Source organism: Asterias rubens, chromosome 21 (assembly GCF_902459465.1).
Source record: "Asterias rubens chromosome 21, eAstRub1.3, whole genome shotgun sequence".
Lineage (NCBI taxonomy): Eukaryota > Metazoa > Echinodermata > Asteroidea > Forcipulatida > Asteriidae > Asterias > Asterias rubens.
In genome coordinates, this window is record NC_047082.1 from 2,712,567 (window position 1) to 2,727,524 (window position 14,958).

The 14,958-nt window shown below is 37.0% G+C and overlaps 1 protein-coding gene across 1 annotated transcript in view; it reads left to right on the forward strand.

The window, feature by feature from the left end:
* LOC117304696 (nuclear receptor-binding protein-like) overlaps positions 1–14,958 on the forward strand; it is a 44,982-nt gene continuing 30,024 nt past the window's right edge. Inside the window, exon 1 of the mRNA XM_033789293.1 lies at positions 1–525. Coding sequence (XP_033645184.1) covers positions 400–525 — 126 coding nt within the window. The 5' untranslated portion in view covers positions 1–399. The remainder of the gene's footprint in view (positions 526–14,958) is intronic.

Consider the following 14,958-nt stretch of genomic DNA (forward strand, 5'->3'; position numbering starts at 1 on the left):
GCCTTTCTTTTTTCCTGTTATTCAGTATCCATCAGCTTTTTTTACAAGAAACTGCATTTTAAATAGTTCTAGTGTTTGGATGGAAGTTTTTATAGCGAGATATTGAAATTGACTTGTCCGAGACTGCACAGCAAATTGAATATGACAAGATAACGACTGCAAGAAGACTACGTTAACACGGGTCAAGTGTGAACAAAATTTGTCAGTGTCGCCGGTTTCCGGCATCCTGTGTCGACGTTTCTCGTAGAAAAGCGTATGTCTCGTGGCCGATGTGGGTACCAGTTTCGCACACCACGGCACGAATAGTGTATTGTGTTGTTCGGATCTAGACTATGCCCGCTCATTATTGTGTTAGAATAACGGATTTTCGCCAGTTTTTTACTCAAAATCTGGTCGAAAATGCCTACAAATGGGGCTGCAGACGAGCGGGCAGAAGATCTACATGACAGTTGTGATGAGAGCGAGGACGAGCAAGAAATTCTAGAGGAAAGTCCGTGTGGAAGATGGCAGAAACGGAGAGTAAAGGTAAGATTGCGTGTGCTGTGTGTCGTCTGTACGGACAATTATTAACAATTCATGATGCGTTAAACATGAAGTCATCATTACGAATACGATATTGAATCAATGTGCCGTGCCCACTACATTTTCACATCTGTGGTGTGGTTGAGAAAAAGAAATACCATACCAAATGAAATAACGGATAACTTTCCGTATGGCGCCACCACTTTTTCACTCATTTTTACAAAAAGTGATATCTCATTGAGGTAAATTAGATACTATATTAATAATATTATTTCATATCGAATGAAAAAGTGGTGGCGCCATACGGAAACTTTTCCGAAATAACTAATGAACTGAACTGACAGGGGAACTAATTAAGTGTGCTGTGTTGTTACTAAAAACAAGTTGTCAAACATTTTTTACACATTAAAATTGCATATTATTACAACTGCTAATTGATTCCATAACTTATTAACTAAGTTACAGTCAGTACAAAGTATGTAACTGTAACTGACGTACTTTATAATATTATAGAAGATACAATTTATAGACAACTACCAAATTTGTATCAGGGAACGATTTCATTCCTCCTTTTGCATAGCAAAACATTTTGACTGACCATGTTTGGTGCACACAGAATCAGAATGCTAATAAATATTGAGTAGCACTAGCAAGTGATGGTGTTTGAGTAGCAACTGGATCCTGATATATTTTTGCGTAGCATTTTGCTCTGCTATCGATCAAGAGAAATCGTTCAATGTGTATACCATATCGGAATCGGTGTAATGCGGGTGTTTGTTTTGTAAACTCCATGTAGTGTCGCATAATATTTCAGTTAGGTTTTCTAATACTATTTATTACTGGAGTTATGCGAAGGCCATGAAAGCCAAGGTGATAAACCAAGGGTATCGAAGGCAATTGTATCTAGGTTGCCTCTGTTAAGAATTGTATCAGGGCTGCTTGTTTTCAAATCAACCATTAATCTGGTGAATTATTTCCCTCTGTGCTCAATACATTTAGTTTACAATTTGGTATGTTTTCTATGTACCTTAGGCCCATTAGAACATGTGTTAATTAAAAAAATATGGAATTATTGAACCATTTGAAAAAATCAACACAAAGCATACTGCTGATGTTACATAAAATACAATACAATTTATTATTGTTTTCTTTAAATGAATTTGAATCAGTGTTGATTTGAATGAATGAAATGGTAACTGATAATTCAGTTACACTTGTTTACAGGATTGAAATTGTAGTGTGAATACAAATCATACAACTGGGTAGAAATCCACTCCCAACAAATAAAATAACTGAATAAATAAATATACAGGATAAAAAGTCAAAGTTGGGTGTGTTCCCTGGCTATTGGGCAGACAGATTGAATAGAATCCTTGAACAAAGATGTTGACAAAATCGGTAGACCATGACCAACCATAGGACTAGATAACTCAGTTAATATGTTAGCACGTGAATCAGGAGGTCATGTCAAGTCCCGGTCTTGTAAATTTCTCTCTTTTTTCATCTACAAGTATAATTAAATCAAAATAAATAAATAGACAATTAAATAATTACTGATATTTATAGAACTTTTTGGAAGAAGCTTAATTAGAGAAAGGACCTCTCTGTGGTTGTATTAAAAAAGAAGTAGCACAACTCCACTGAAGATACAGACAAAAAAATAAAATAAAATAAAAAAAACGTTTTATTATGAGAAAGGACTCCTTATTTGTTTATACACTGTATATGAGAAACACATTGCAGCCTTCATCCTGATGTGGATTAATGGGTCAGATCTGAACAGGGCAATATAATTGGAGAATCCCACAAGTGAATAACCATGTGCAGTTTCTTCACACTGTACCTTGTACATGTACAAGTAGGGTGCTGACTGCCGATGCTGCAGATTGTGCTGTATCCAGGCCTGGAAATACACGCAGGCCATGGCCTGCGATGCCCCTGGTCTTGGCATTGGTGCCCCTTCAAAAGTGTCCCATTGACTTTAAGATTTGACAATGGAAATGCCTTTTGCAAAGTGAAAATGGCCTTGCCCTTTCAAAGATGAAATTCTAGGCCTGTGTATTGCTACAGTTTGTATAAAGTATGTTCCGGTTGCCATCAGATCATTCAACCAGGTGGTTTATTCAACTTTTAAAGGATACTTTTAAATTTTTACCACTGCTTCATTCAATTCCGACACCCAAATGGTTTTATTCTGGATGTGGTACTGATGTCACCAATATCTGTGAGAATAGTAAGGCATCCCTATGATGGTATTTGAAAGTCTAAATAGAGGAGAATGTCGTGACTTGTCTCGGCTGAGCGGTAAAGAGCACCAGACTCAAGCTCTGGTGTTTTTGATCAGCAGAGTGTGGGTTCGAATCCTGTTCATGGCACATGATCCTTGAGCAAGATACTTTATCAAAAGGGCAAGGCTGTTTTGGGGGAGAAGGGCACATTTAAAGGAATTTACCGAGGACTGTTTCCAAGGGCATCAAGGCAATGGCCAGGGGCAGGGGCAAGGAGGATATTAGAAAGGCTATGATCTTAACCTGAAACAGTGGGCATTTACAAGTACCAAAATTAGTAGGACACCCTGGCTTTTTAAAATGCATTGACACCATACATACGTTATAAATGTAGTTTTAGTCTGGTGTCTGGGTGTCTTTTTTGACACCCCGTTGTAAATGTGGACACCCTGTTTTAGCTGCCATGTGCACGTCTCAATGTATTGTTAGTGAACAACTTGGACACCCAGTTTTGAAATTTCCTGCAAATTTTGACACATTTTTACTAGTTGATTGACACAATTTCCAATTGATAACTTGCATACATTTTTTGCCACCTACTGGTGACAATGGCCTGAAGCAATACAAACTGCACTTGTGGACATTTTCCTGACAGCATTAGGCAGTCTCTTTCAATCCATCTACAAAACATCTCTTAAATCCTACCTATTCTAGAGAGCTTATTGTATGTCGCTATGAGTAACGACTGTTGGATTGACGCCCTATGGATTTCATGATTGATTGATTGTAATCATAATCGTATAAGTTTTTTTGTGATTTGGGATAAATGGTAATTTTTATTATTATTGATTTGTACCGGAATATTTGGTCAATGACTCAGTTAGAAAACTAACATGGATGATCTTACTACATTAGTACAAATGTTTGTAGACATAAGGTTAGATGTAGCTCAGTTGGTAGAGTGCCGGCACGTTAATCCATAGGTCGTTGGTTCAACTCCCACTCTAGTAAATTTTTCTCTGTTCAACCCCAAAATCATAAAAAAAAATTACCCAGTCAGTTTCCCTTGTGGTTTATATTGATTGTCTCTAATTTAGAGCTACATGTGTAATCCCCTGTCCACAAGGTCTTTGTATAATTCCCCTTTTCAATTGGCAAAGATTCTTGTGAGATAAATCTTGTCTTTACTGTCTTCATGAACTTAGCTGCTTCTCTCCCCATGGTTGAAGAGCTCGTGTTTTTTACCGGTGAGGAGGAGATGTTTGTCTGTCTGTCTGGGGGAGGGGTGTCATCGAAGGAAACAGAGACGTCTTTTACTCCCACTCGACTGAGCATCAACTCTAACCTATCCGAGTATTAAGATGCAAAATGGATTTGTCAAGACGTCAAAACAGGAAAGAAACAAGTCGGATCCTGCCCAGTGTTTGACCTTTCAGTTGTCATCTTAGACTATTGATGTTTTTTTGCTTAATTTTTATAATGCATAGAGGATATCTGAATATTGTTTGGTTGAGATGAAAATATTGTTTCTAATGGCATAGTGTTTTTATATTTTTGTGGGTTGAGATGAAAGTTATTTTATCTACACACATATGTTTAAGGCATGATATTTCTCTTACTTTCATGTGGTTTCCATTGTTTCATGCTTTCAGAGGAATCGATCTGCATCTTTTTTTTTTTAAATGGTCTGAAAGTCTATGGGGAAAGCTTGGAGAACCCTAACACTGAGTGTATTTTCTTTACATGTGTGTACTGTGCCCGAGTTAACGACAGGTAAAGATACGTACATTTACAGAATTGGTAAGAAACAAAAATCGTGAAGATCACAGATTTACATAAAAATTACACGGTCTAATGATAATGATAGTAGAAAACATCCCTTGAAATATTTATGTCTGAAATTTCATATTTTGATGAGAAGTAAATAATCTAATTTCGCGTTTGGAGTTTATCGCTCAGTGAGCGTTTTATTCATTTTTGTTTTGGCATCAATGCAATGCAAAATTTGTAATCGTATTTTGACTATTCTCTCGTGACCCAGATGGCCTATAGATCTCAAACTTCTACAGGTTTGTCAGTTAAGAAAGTGAAGTTCAGGGCTATTTGTTTAAAATCTCACTTTATTTCTTTCAAACGTTCTTGAAAGAAATTCAAGAGGCTTGATTCTCAAAGCTAAGTTTTGGTTTCAAATGAGGGACCTTTTTTTTTAAAAGGTATTTTATGTACAATATCATGAACAAAAGTTTACACTTGTAACCAGCACATTCAAACAGCTTGCAGTATCCCAGAACCAAAATCCAACACCAAACTTCTTTCCAACTTTCCCAATTTTGCATTGTTAATTTCCAATGCAACCTTTTGCGTTTAATGGTCTAGAGTCGACACCTTGCCGTGGCTTTGCCAGCAGATTCTGTTTGGGTTAGAAAAATGACACTTCACTGTATACAGCCACAGCTGGCCCGGTTTAATGCGCAGTGTTTGAGTTTGATCATATTTCAAACATGCCATTGGCGCAGGGAATTGTGTCTGGTTTTGGCGGCCCTTTTTTCCCCTCAATGTTTACCTCTCCGGAAGGTAAACATACACGAAAACATGTATCTTGATTTAAGTTCCCAAGTGCAAATGAAAAAATGAACGAAGCTTGGTTGAGGGGGAGAGCTAACAATAGTACATAGCCAAGTTGGACAGTCGTTCAAATGGACAATTCAGTCTGTGGCTGTTGGATGTTTGCATTATGTTCTTCGTATTAAATAATTTGTTGGTTTTTTGGTTCTGTGGCGTAACTCTAACATTTTGGTCCAGAATGCCACACGGTAGAGCCTGGAAAGAATTCCAGATGGGATAAATTTACTTGCCCAAAATTCAATGACCCTTTAAAAAAGTGTTGTCTGAAGAAATACCTTCATGGAGGAAGTAGGATATTCTCACATTTGATAGTCTCCTTGTGGACATTTCGAGCGAACCAGTAAATGCCAGAGTGCTATTTCATTAGAAATTTTACGCCGAAACAGTCAATGTTAATGTTAGAACAGTGAAGCCCCACGGGGGCGCAACTGCAAATACGTCTGCCACTAGAGACGCAGTGTACTTGGAGTTAGCTGAGAGTATCGGTCAACTGTCTCTACCGATGTATGTATGAAGCATGTTTGCTGGCTGGCTGGTTGTGGGGGGGGGGGGGGGTGACAAGTCGATATAAATGTTGGCAAATAATTTATGCTGTCTCCTCGAAAGTGCGTCTCAACATTAAAGATGTTTTGCCATGGAGTTATAAAAATCACTAAAAGATGACTTGCTTGAAGTTGAATATTACACCCTTTGTTTGTTACACAATTGTTAAATGTAACATGCGCTTTTTCTTTGGTGCCCTTTGCAAAGTTCTAATTCAAAATTAAATTATCCTCATACGTGTCGAAATGGAAACTTTTATCAAAGTAGAATCGGTTTGCAAGTGTCCTGAGCAATCTCTCTTTGATTCTAAAAGAAAGGAAGAAAAGTTATTTGATGATTGACCAAACCCTCCCTATCATTGTATTTGGTGGTGATATGTAGTTCAGTGCCCCTTACCAGAGAAAAATTGCTCTGCCTGCCCCTTCAAGTACGAAATGCAAGGCCTGCATCCAATAATAGAGATCTGTCCTTCAATTGCATTCACTCGCTGTCCAAAAGACACTGAAGAAGTATCAAGTGTAGCTCATGAATATATCCCAGACAAATTGTAAAGAGCCAATGGCATGATTGTCAGAGTTGAGAGCTTCGTTAACGGTGAGGGTTCCTGCAGGGAAATAATTCCTTGTTACACCATGGTTGACCTGCCTTTGGTTTTTGTTGATAGAGCACCATTGATTAATGCTTGTGGTCAGTTTATTTTTGAGCTGTTTCTCACAATGTTTTATACTATGAACAGCTTTCCATTGCTTGTTACCAAGTTAGTTTTTATGCTAACAATTATTTTGAGAAATTACCAATAGCGTAAGCGTCCACATGTCTTTGGTTTTTGTTGATTGAGCTCCATTGATTAATGCTTGTGGTCAGTTTATTTTTGAGCAGTTTCTCACAATGTTTTATACTATGAACAGCTTTCCATTGCTTGTTACCAAGTTAGTTTTTATGCTAACAATTATTTTGAGAAATTACCAATAGCGTAAGCATCCACATGTCTTTGGTTTTTGTTGATTGAGCTCCATTGATTAATGCTTGTGGTCAATTTATTTTTGAGCAGTTTCTCACAATGTTTTATACTATGAACAGCTTTCCATTGCTTGTTACCAAGTAAGTTTTTATGCTAACAACTAATTTGAGAAATACCAATAGCGTAAGCGTCCACATGTCTTTGGTTTTTGTTGATTGAGCTCCATTGATTAATGCTTGTGGTCAGTCTATTTTTGAGCAGTTTCTCACAATGTTTTATACTATCAAAAGCTCTCCGTTGCTCGTTACCAAGTAAGCTTTGAGTGATTACCATTGGTAAAGCATCCAGTGCCTTCATTAATGGTGCAGTTCCTACAGGGAAATAATTCCTTGTTACAGCATTGTTGACCTGTCTTTGGGTTTTGATGGTTGAGCACCACTGATGAATGCTTGTGGTCAGTCTATTTTTGAAGTGTGTGGGAATTCTTGTTGGATATTTTTTACCTCCATGGTCGGAATATGCTCAGACAATCAAGGGCTTCCACAGTACCATTGACTGTGGTCAGTACTTAGATCCATTTCTTGTAGTGGGCTAGTTGGGTAGGTAGTCTGGGGTATGTTTGCCAAGCACCTTAGACTATGGTCAGTACTTGGATTTAAAGGCACCCTGACACTTTTGGTAATTACTCAAAATAATTGTTAGCTAAAAAACTTACTTGGAGAGCAACGGAGAGCTGTTAATAGTATATTGCAAAAAATAGTTAATGGCCTGGCGTTTCGACCCTAGCAGAGTTATTCTCGAAGGCTAAACAAGTATAAAACATTGCGAGAAACGGCTCCCTCTGAAGGAACGTAGTTTTTTTAGAAAGAGTAATTTCTCACTCAAATATTAAAAGACTTCAGGCCAGAAGCTGTTCATTACGCACCTGAAAGCACACATATTTGTGCAGCAATGAGAGTGTTTTGTGCCCATTATTTTCTTGCAACTTCGATGACCGATTGAGCCCAAATTTTCACTGGTTTGTTATTTTTTGCATATTAGGATACACCAAGTGAGAATACTGGTCCTTGACAATTATCGAAGGTGTCCAGTGCCTTTAAGACTATGTTGAGGCATGGTTTTAGTGGTTAGTCTGGGACAAGTTACACAAGCACCATTGAGTCCATTGACTGTAGTCAGTACTTGAAAATAGGATACCATTCCTTGTGTTGATGTGGTTTGGTTGGTGAGTCTGGGTCATGAGAATGGTCAATACTTGGATGGAAGACCATTTTGCTGAGTAGGCCTACATATGGTCTGGAAGGCCTGCTAGGGCTTGTTTAGCCCTATTCACATTACACCAATCCCCAGGAAATAAACCCCAGTAAATTGGGTAGTCTTAACCCCACCGTCAACGCATGTTAATTTGGCAATTTTCATGAGAAGAATGAACACTCAGTATGCAAACCCGAGGTGATCTCATTCAACCAAGCAGGGGTAACTACAGTATTTCCAAGGAAATTGCCATGGTTAGCAATGACAGTGTGAACAGGTTAACAAAATTTTCGTTGAAATTTGTCTAGTCTGAAAGGTGATTTAGAGTTAATGGAACTTCCAGCTACACTTTACACCTTCTATGCTGAGGAATGGAGCCCACTTAACATTGTTACATGAAAGAGCTCTGAGATTAGTTCTGTAGAGTAATTTACCCCTAGCTGTCCTCACCTACTGTTTAATCGCTGTAATCTAATTTGTACACTCTACTGCAGGCCTCTCATCGCTAGACACGACAGGCTTAAATAAAGCTCATCAACGTGCTCATGAAACGCAGCTCATGAATATTAATGAGATGCAAATGATGAAGGCTTATAAACACTCCGCAAGTTTAAACATTTATAGGCATGCAGATTTTGAGTTGAGTTTTTAAATTGTTTTCCTGCAAACCAAACCAAAGGTGTGACTTGTAAGTTGTGTTGGGCTTGTCTCATATTGTCTTGTCCGCTTCCTTTGTCCTTTGTCCTGTCACGGTTCCGTGGTCTTATGTTTGTTTGTCCATAGGTTATGGTACAAAAGCGTTCTGCTTCACCTTACACCTAAATGTTGTCATTCTGCCAATTATTATTGATTCATTGTGCACCAAATATATTTATTATCTCATGTTACTGTGTTACTTTAGTAATTTCAACTTAATGTGCTTTTTTTGTAATGAACTGCAGCATTTTGAAATGAATGTTACTGATTAGATATTGATACCTCACCATGCAACGCCTAAAATCCCATGCATGGGATTTGAATGCAGTTTAATGTACAATGTATACACTGAACTGTATTTAAAGGCACTAGACAGCTTTGGTAGTTGTCAAAGACCTGTCTTCTCACTTGGTGTATCTCAACAGATGATAAAATTATGCATAAAATAACAAACCTGTGAAATTTTGAACTCAATTGGTCGTCGAAGTTGCGAGAGAATAATGGCAGAAAAAAACCCCCTTGTCGCACAAGTTGTGTCCCTTTAGATGCTTGAATTTAAATATTTGAGTGAGAAATTACTTCTTTCTCAAAAACTGCATTCTTCAGAGGGAGCCGTTTCTCACAATGTTTTATATTATCAACAGCTCTCCATTGCTTGTTTACCAAGAAAGCTTTTATGCTTACAATTATTTTGAGTAATTACCAAAAGTGTCCACGCCTTTAAACAAAATATGTTTTCCTCAGAATGTGTCTTAAAATATTTTTGAATATAGAATGTGTCTTTTAATATTTTTTATGTTGCTGTACAATAGGATTGTAAATTTCATGTATTTTTATATACTTGACGAATAAACCATTCAATTCAATTCAATTCAATTCAAAATCTGGACTTTGTGCTTGACTGAATTAAATTTTCATAGTCGTTACCGCATACACGAATCCTTGTAACAAATCAGCCTTTGCAAATTGATTGCTTTCTGCATGCATTATATTTCAAAAATACGAGCTTGACTGCTTTTTTTCATTCGGGTCAGCAAAGAAGGGGGGGGGGGGTGTATTACAGGTGAGGTAATGAAATAATGAAGCAGACATGACATCAGTCTTGTGGCTCTGAAGGTGGGAAGTGTCTGGGGCGAACTGAGCGAAGCTAATGTACCGAGTGGGCCACAGAATTAAAACGGATTTTTGTTTGTTAACGTGGGTGTGACGTTAAATGCGTTGTGACTCTTTTTTTATGCGTTTATGTGATTTGGCTTGTGACCTGCAAATTAGTGAGAAATTAATTTGGCTGGGGGAAATGATCAAGATAAATGTTTTTTTTAATGAATTTATTTTATTAATTTCTTCATTAATGTTTCAATGTGTTGTGATTCAAGCAGGTTTGATAGCGGTTATTTGGCTTTTCTGATTTCAAGCGCAGGCCTGAAACTTAACGAAGGCTTGGTGCCTTGCCCTTTCAAAGACGAAGCATGCGTCTGAAGGGGTGCTTCTTATGGAAGATTAACAGAAAACTTTAGAAGGGCACCAAGGCTTCTTGGGCAACTACTGCAAATGCATCTGTGAAACTCAGGTTGTGAAATTATTTTACTTCTCTTTACTACTACATGTAGCTGTTTCTTTAACTTTGTGTGGGTGTTTGTTGCAACACTTAATAAATATGAAATTTGTGTCAGACACCAGGGTGTGAAAGTCTCTGACGATAATTTGTTGACGACCCCTGGGCTTACCCTAACTTTTGTTAAGAACATGTCGCAGATTCCCGGGAAAAGAGTTTTAAAATTGTCCACAAGAAAACATGCACAGATGTAACTGTGGGTAAAAGAAAGGAAAAGTAAGTCACTTGTGTCATCTGAAAAACCCATCAAGTGTTATTTTGCAAAGTAAACAGATCAACATTTATGAATCAGTAGACTTCAAGTTACAGTCAACAGTGAACAAGATCCAATTGTAGTAGATTCCATTTTTGCTTTGGCGACAAAAAGAAATAAAATTTAGTTTTGTCCTGGACTGGATTTCTCGGTCAATGGTTTTTCACTGTAACTTCTGATTAAATTTGAAACCATGTACATGTATTTATGAGCAATCTCAGGTATATACATCACTGCTCATTTTTTATTTTTTATAAAAATTATCATCTGTTTAAAACTTAGAAAAAAATCAAAATAAGTTGGTCTTTCGGGCGATACAACTTTAAGGTCTTATGGTGCTTACGAATGAGTCACATCGCAGAGCGAGTATGCTCACAATGTTTCTTCATGCTGAAGGTATTACACAGGATCTGTAGAGCTGACAAAATAGCCGCAGACAGTGTTTATAATTTGTGTGATCAACCATCTTGTAATAACAAACCGGTGAAAAATTGGGCTTGATCTGTTGTGTGAGTCAGGAGAAAGTTGTGAAAAAGCATGCACAATTTTTAGCATGTAATTATGTTGCCCTTAAAGCCATTGGACACTTTCAGTAAACAATAATGTCCAAGGCCCACACTTCGTGTGTCACATCTTCTATATAAAATAACAAACCTGTGAAAATTTAGGCTCAATCGGTCATCGGAGTCGGGAGAAAATAACGGGAAATCCACCCTTGTTGCCGCACGTTTCGCCGTGTCATGACATGTGTTTAAAATAAATCCGTAATTCTCGATATCAAGAATTTTAATTGTTTTTATGTTTTCTCAAAAAGTAAAGCATTTCATGGAATAATATTTCAAGAGAAGTCTTTCACCATTACCTTCTGTAAACCCTGTAAGTTATTTGTAAATCTGTGAACTTTTTATTTTTTTCTGTACCGTCCAAAGGCTTTAATGTTTGTTGTAACAACTGAAATCAGCCGTTGTGTTTTAGTTTAGGTTTTCAGAGACAGTTTTCTTGGAAATGATTTTATTTCAGAGGAAATATTTCACAGAAAAGATGTTTCTAGCATGATTCAGACTAAAATTAACCAATGATGCCATAATAATCCTGCATAAAAATCTTTAAAGGCACTGGACAGTGCTGGTAATTACTCAATTTAATTGTTAGCATAAAATGTACTTGGTAACAAGCAATGGAGAGCTGTTAATAGTTTAAAACAATGTGAGAAACGACTCCTTCTGAAGTAACATAGTTTTTGAGAAAGAGGTAATTTCTCACTCAAATGTTATAAGTCTTTTGTAAAGGCATCTGAAAGCACACAAATTTAAAAAAAGGGTGCCAAAATTTGCTGGAAACTTAAAAAATTGGTTTGCAAATTGTTCACTTTCCATGTAAATGACAGATAAAACAGGGTGTCTGAAGACACCCAGACACCCCTCTGACTAACACTATGCCGAAGTACTTGTTAATAATTACTACGCAAAGCGTATAAACAATTAAAGCTGAATTACAAGCCATCTTATTTACACAGTCAACAAAGCGCTGGTCTCGGACAGTATTTTACATGTAACTGATTCACCTGTCTCACCATGTCTGTCCCATCGATCAAAGGTCGCCTCTAATTAACGAGATATCCTAGCCACAAGCCAGCGAAACACACACCAGCGAGTGAAAACTTGTTGTCTCGTTTGTGTAAGGCCAGATGAGACATCCACATTGCTGGAAGTGGTTTAAAGGGAAGGTACACATTTGGTTATTACTCAAAACAAATATTAACTTAAAAACGGACTTGGTAATGAGCATTGGAGAGCTGTTGATAGTATAAAACATTGTGGGAAACGACTCCCTCTGAAGTAACAGAGTTTTTGAGAAAGAGGTAACTTCTCACTAAAATAATAAAAGACTTCTAGCTAGAGGTCTTTTATTCCTGTCTGAAAGCACACAAATTCGTCTAACAAGGGTGTTTTTTCTTTCATCATTTTCTCGCAATTTCGATGACCGATTGAGCCCAAATTTTCACAGGCTGTTATTTTATGCTTATGAGTGGATACACCAAGTGAGAACACAGGTCTTTGACAATTACCAAACGTGTACAGTGCCTTTAAAGGCAATGGACACTATTGGTAATCAGGCTTGTGTGCTTCGTTTTTGAAAGGGCAAGGGCACCAAGGCATTTTCTCTTTGGGGAAGGGCATTCTGTGAGGAAATTGTAAATATCTAGTGGAGCATTTCTAGGGCACCAAGGCAATGACTATAGGGGGCATCGATGCAATCGCCTTCCTTGCCTCCGTGAAGTATCAGACCTGGGTAATTACTCAAAATAATTGTTAGCATAAAACTTACTTGGTAACAAGCAATGAGAGCTGTTGGTAGAAACCGCTCCCTCTGTAGTAACGTTTGTTAATTAGAAAGAAGTAATTTCTCACTCAAATATTCGAAGACTTCAGGCCTGGAGTGTTTTATTATGCATCTGGAAGCACACAAGTTTTTGCTACAAGGGTGTTTATTCTGTTATTATTCCCTTGCAACTTGAATGACCAATTGAGTCAAAGTTTTCACAGATGTTATTTTATGCATATGTTGGTCTTTGACAATTACCAAAGGTGTCCAGTGCCTTTAAGGTTCTCGATGATTGACCTGCATATGAATAATCTTGCAGGAGGTGACTACGTTGTAATTAATATGTCATGGTTAGTTAACTTTTTGTTGTTTTGTATCCATCCACATGGGGAAAAGCTAATTTATTGTGATTGTACTATCAACAGTTATTTAAATTTGATGGTTACCCCAAGTGAACATGAATAAATGAAACATTTATCAAAATTGTCAAACCTTTAATAGGGGTTGGCTATGAACTATTTTAGTCTTAAGCTGGCTAGCAAGACCATTTAGCATGCCATTTCTCCATTCTGCCAGCTTTTTCAATAGTCAATATTTCAAACACAAACCCTGATAAAAGTTTAATCAATGGTCAAAGTATCTTCATGTTTTGAAAGTCTTTGCAAAGCCAAAAAGCAAACAGAGAGTAAAGCGGAAATGATTAGTTTCTATTTATAATAATGTGCCAACACACAATAATTTGGAGTCTGTATGTTTTTTTTCGGGGGTTGGGGGTAGGGGAAGGAAAGAGTAAGGGGAGGTTGATTGACGGTAAAATATGTTGTCAGTGTAACCATGGAAGTAGGTGTTACCCTTTTCACTTCCCACCATGGGCTTGTTGAAGGTAAAAAACCTGGATGATCCACCGTTGGGAAATCACAGATATTGTATGTACAGGGACTTTTGAAGCTAAAGGGAAATAACAAATTATTGATGAACAAGTCGACTCCCCATGTGATTGGATGATCAGGAACTTGAGTTTCAGTATAAAAAAACTAATTAAAAAAACAAAAATGGAATATAAAAAATGTGAAAAAATCCACTAGGCTAACTTGTCTGTAGAGTTCAAGGGTCTATGTACTTTTTCTGAACACAAAACACAATGTCCACAGATTTACATTAAACTTACACAGTTTGAAGATTATGATAGTAGAAAGCTTCCCTTGAAATTTTACTTACTGAGGTGCTGTAGTTTTTGAGAAACGAGTAAAACAAATAATTTTCGTCTCAGTTTTAGCATGTAAAAACGTATTAACCAGTTATGCTATGGTTTTGGTATAATATCATAACTGGTTTATGGGATTTTACATTCTAAAATAATTTTTGTCTTCCTGAGACGAAAATTATTTTGTGACTTGTTTTACTCATTTCTCAAAAACTACACAACCTCAGTTAGTAATATTTGAAGGGAAGCTTTCCACTATCATTGTTTTCAAACCCTGTAAGTTTAATGTAAATCTGTGGACATTTTGAAAAAGTACCCGAATCCTTTAAGGACAAGTTTACTTTTTGAATTGGAGGTGGTTGTTTCAAAAGTGCAAGGAATATGTTTAAGAAATTCCTTCAAAAACAAACAGATAGTTAGTGCCATTTCTTCAAAAAAATTACCATCCATTTGGTAAGTGTTGTTGTTTTAGACATCAAGAATGAGATTTCTCACCAAAATATAGCAATAATAGTGGCTTCTTTTACATGCGTCACTCAGTGACGCTCATGGTGCCCCAACATTCAGTAAAAAACGATGAATGTATTTGTTTATTTTTAAAATTTCTTTTTGAAAGGGCAAGGACTCAAGGAGAAATGGGGCGGAAACAACTTTTATCCAAAATCTTTATCCAAATTCTCAGCTTTGTAACTTCAACTGCGCGTTGAAATTTGAAGAAGGCACGTTGTATGA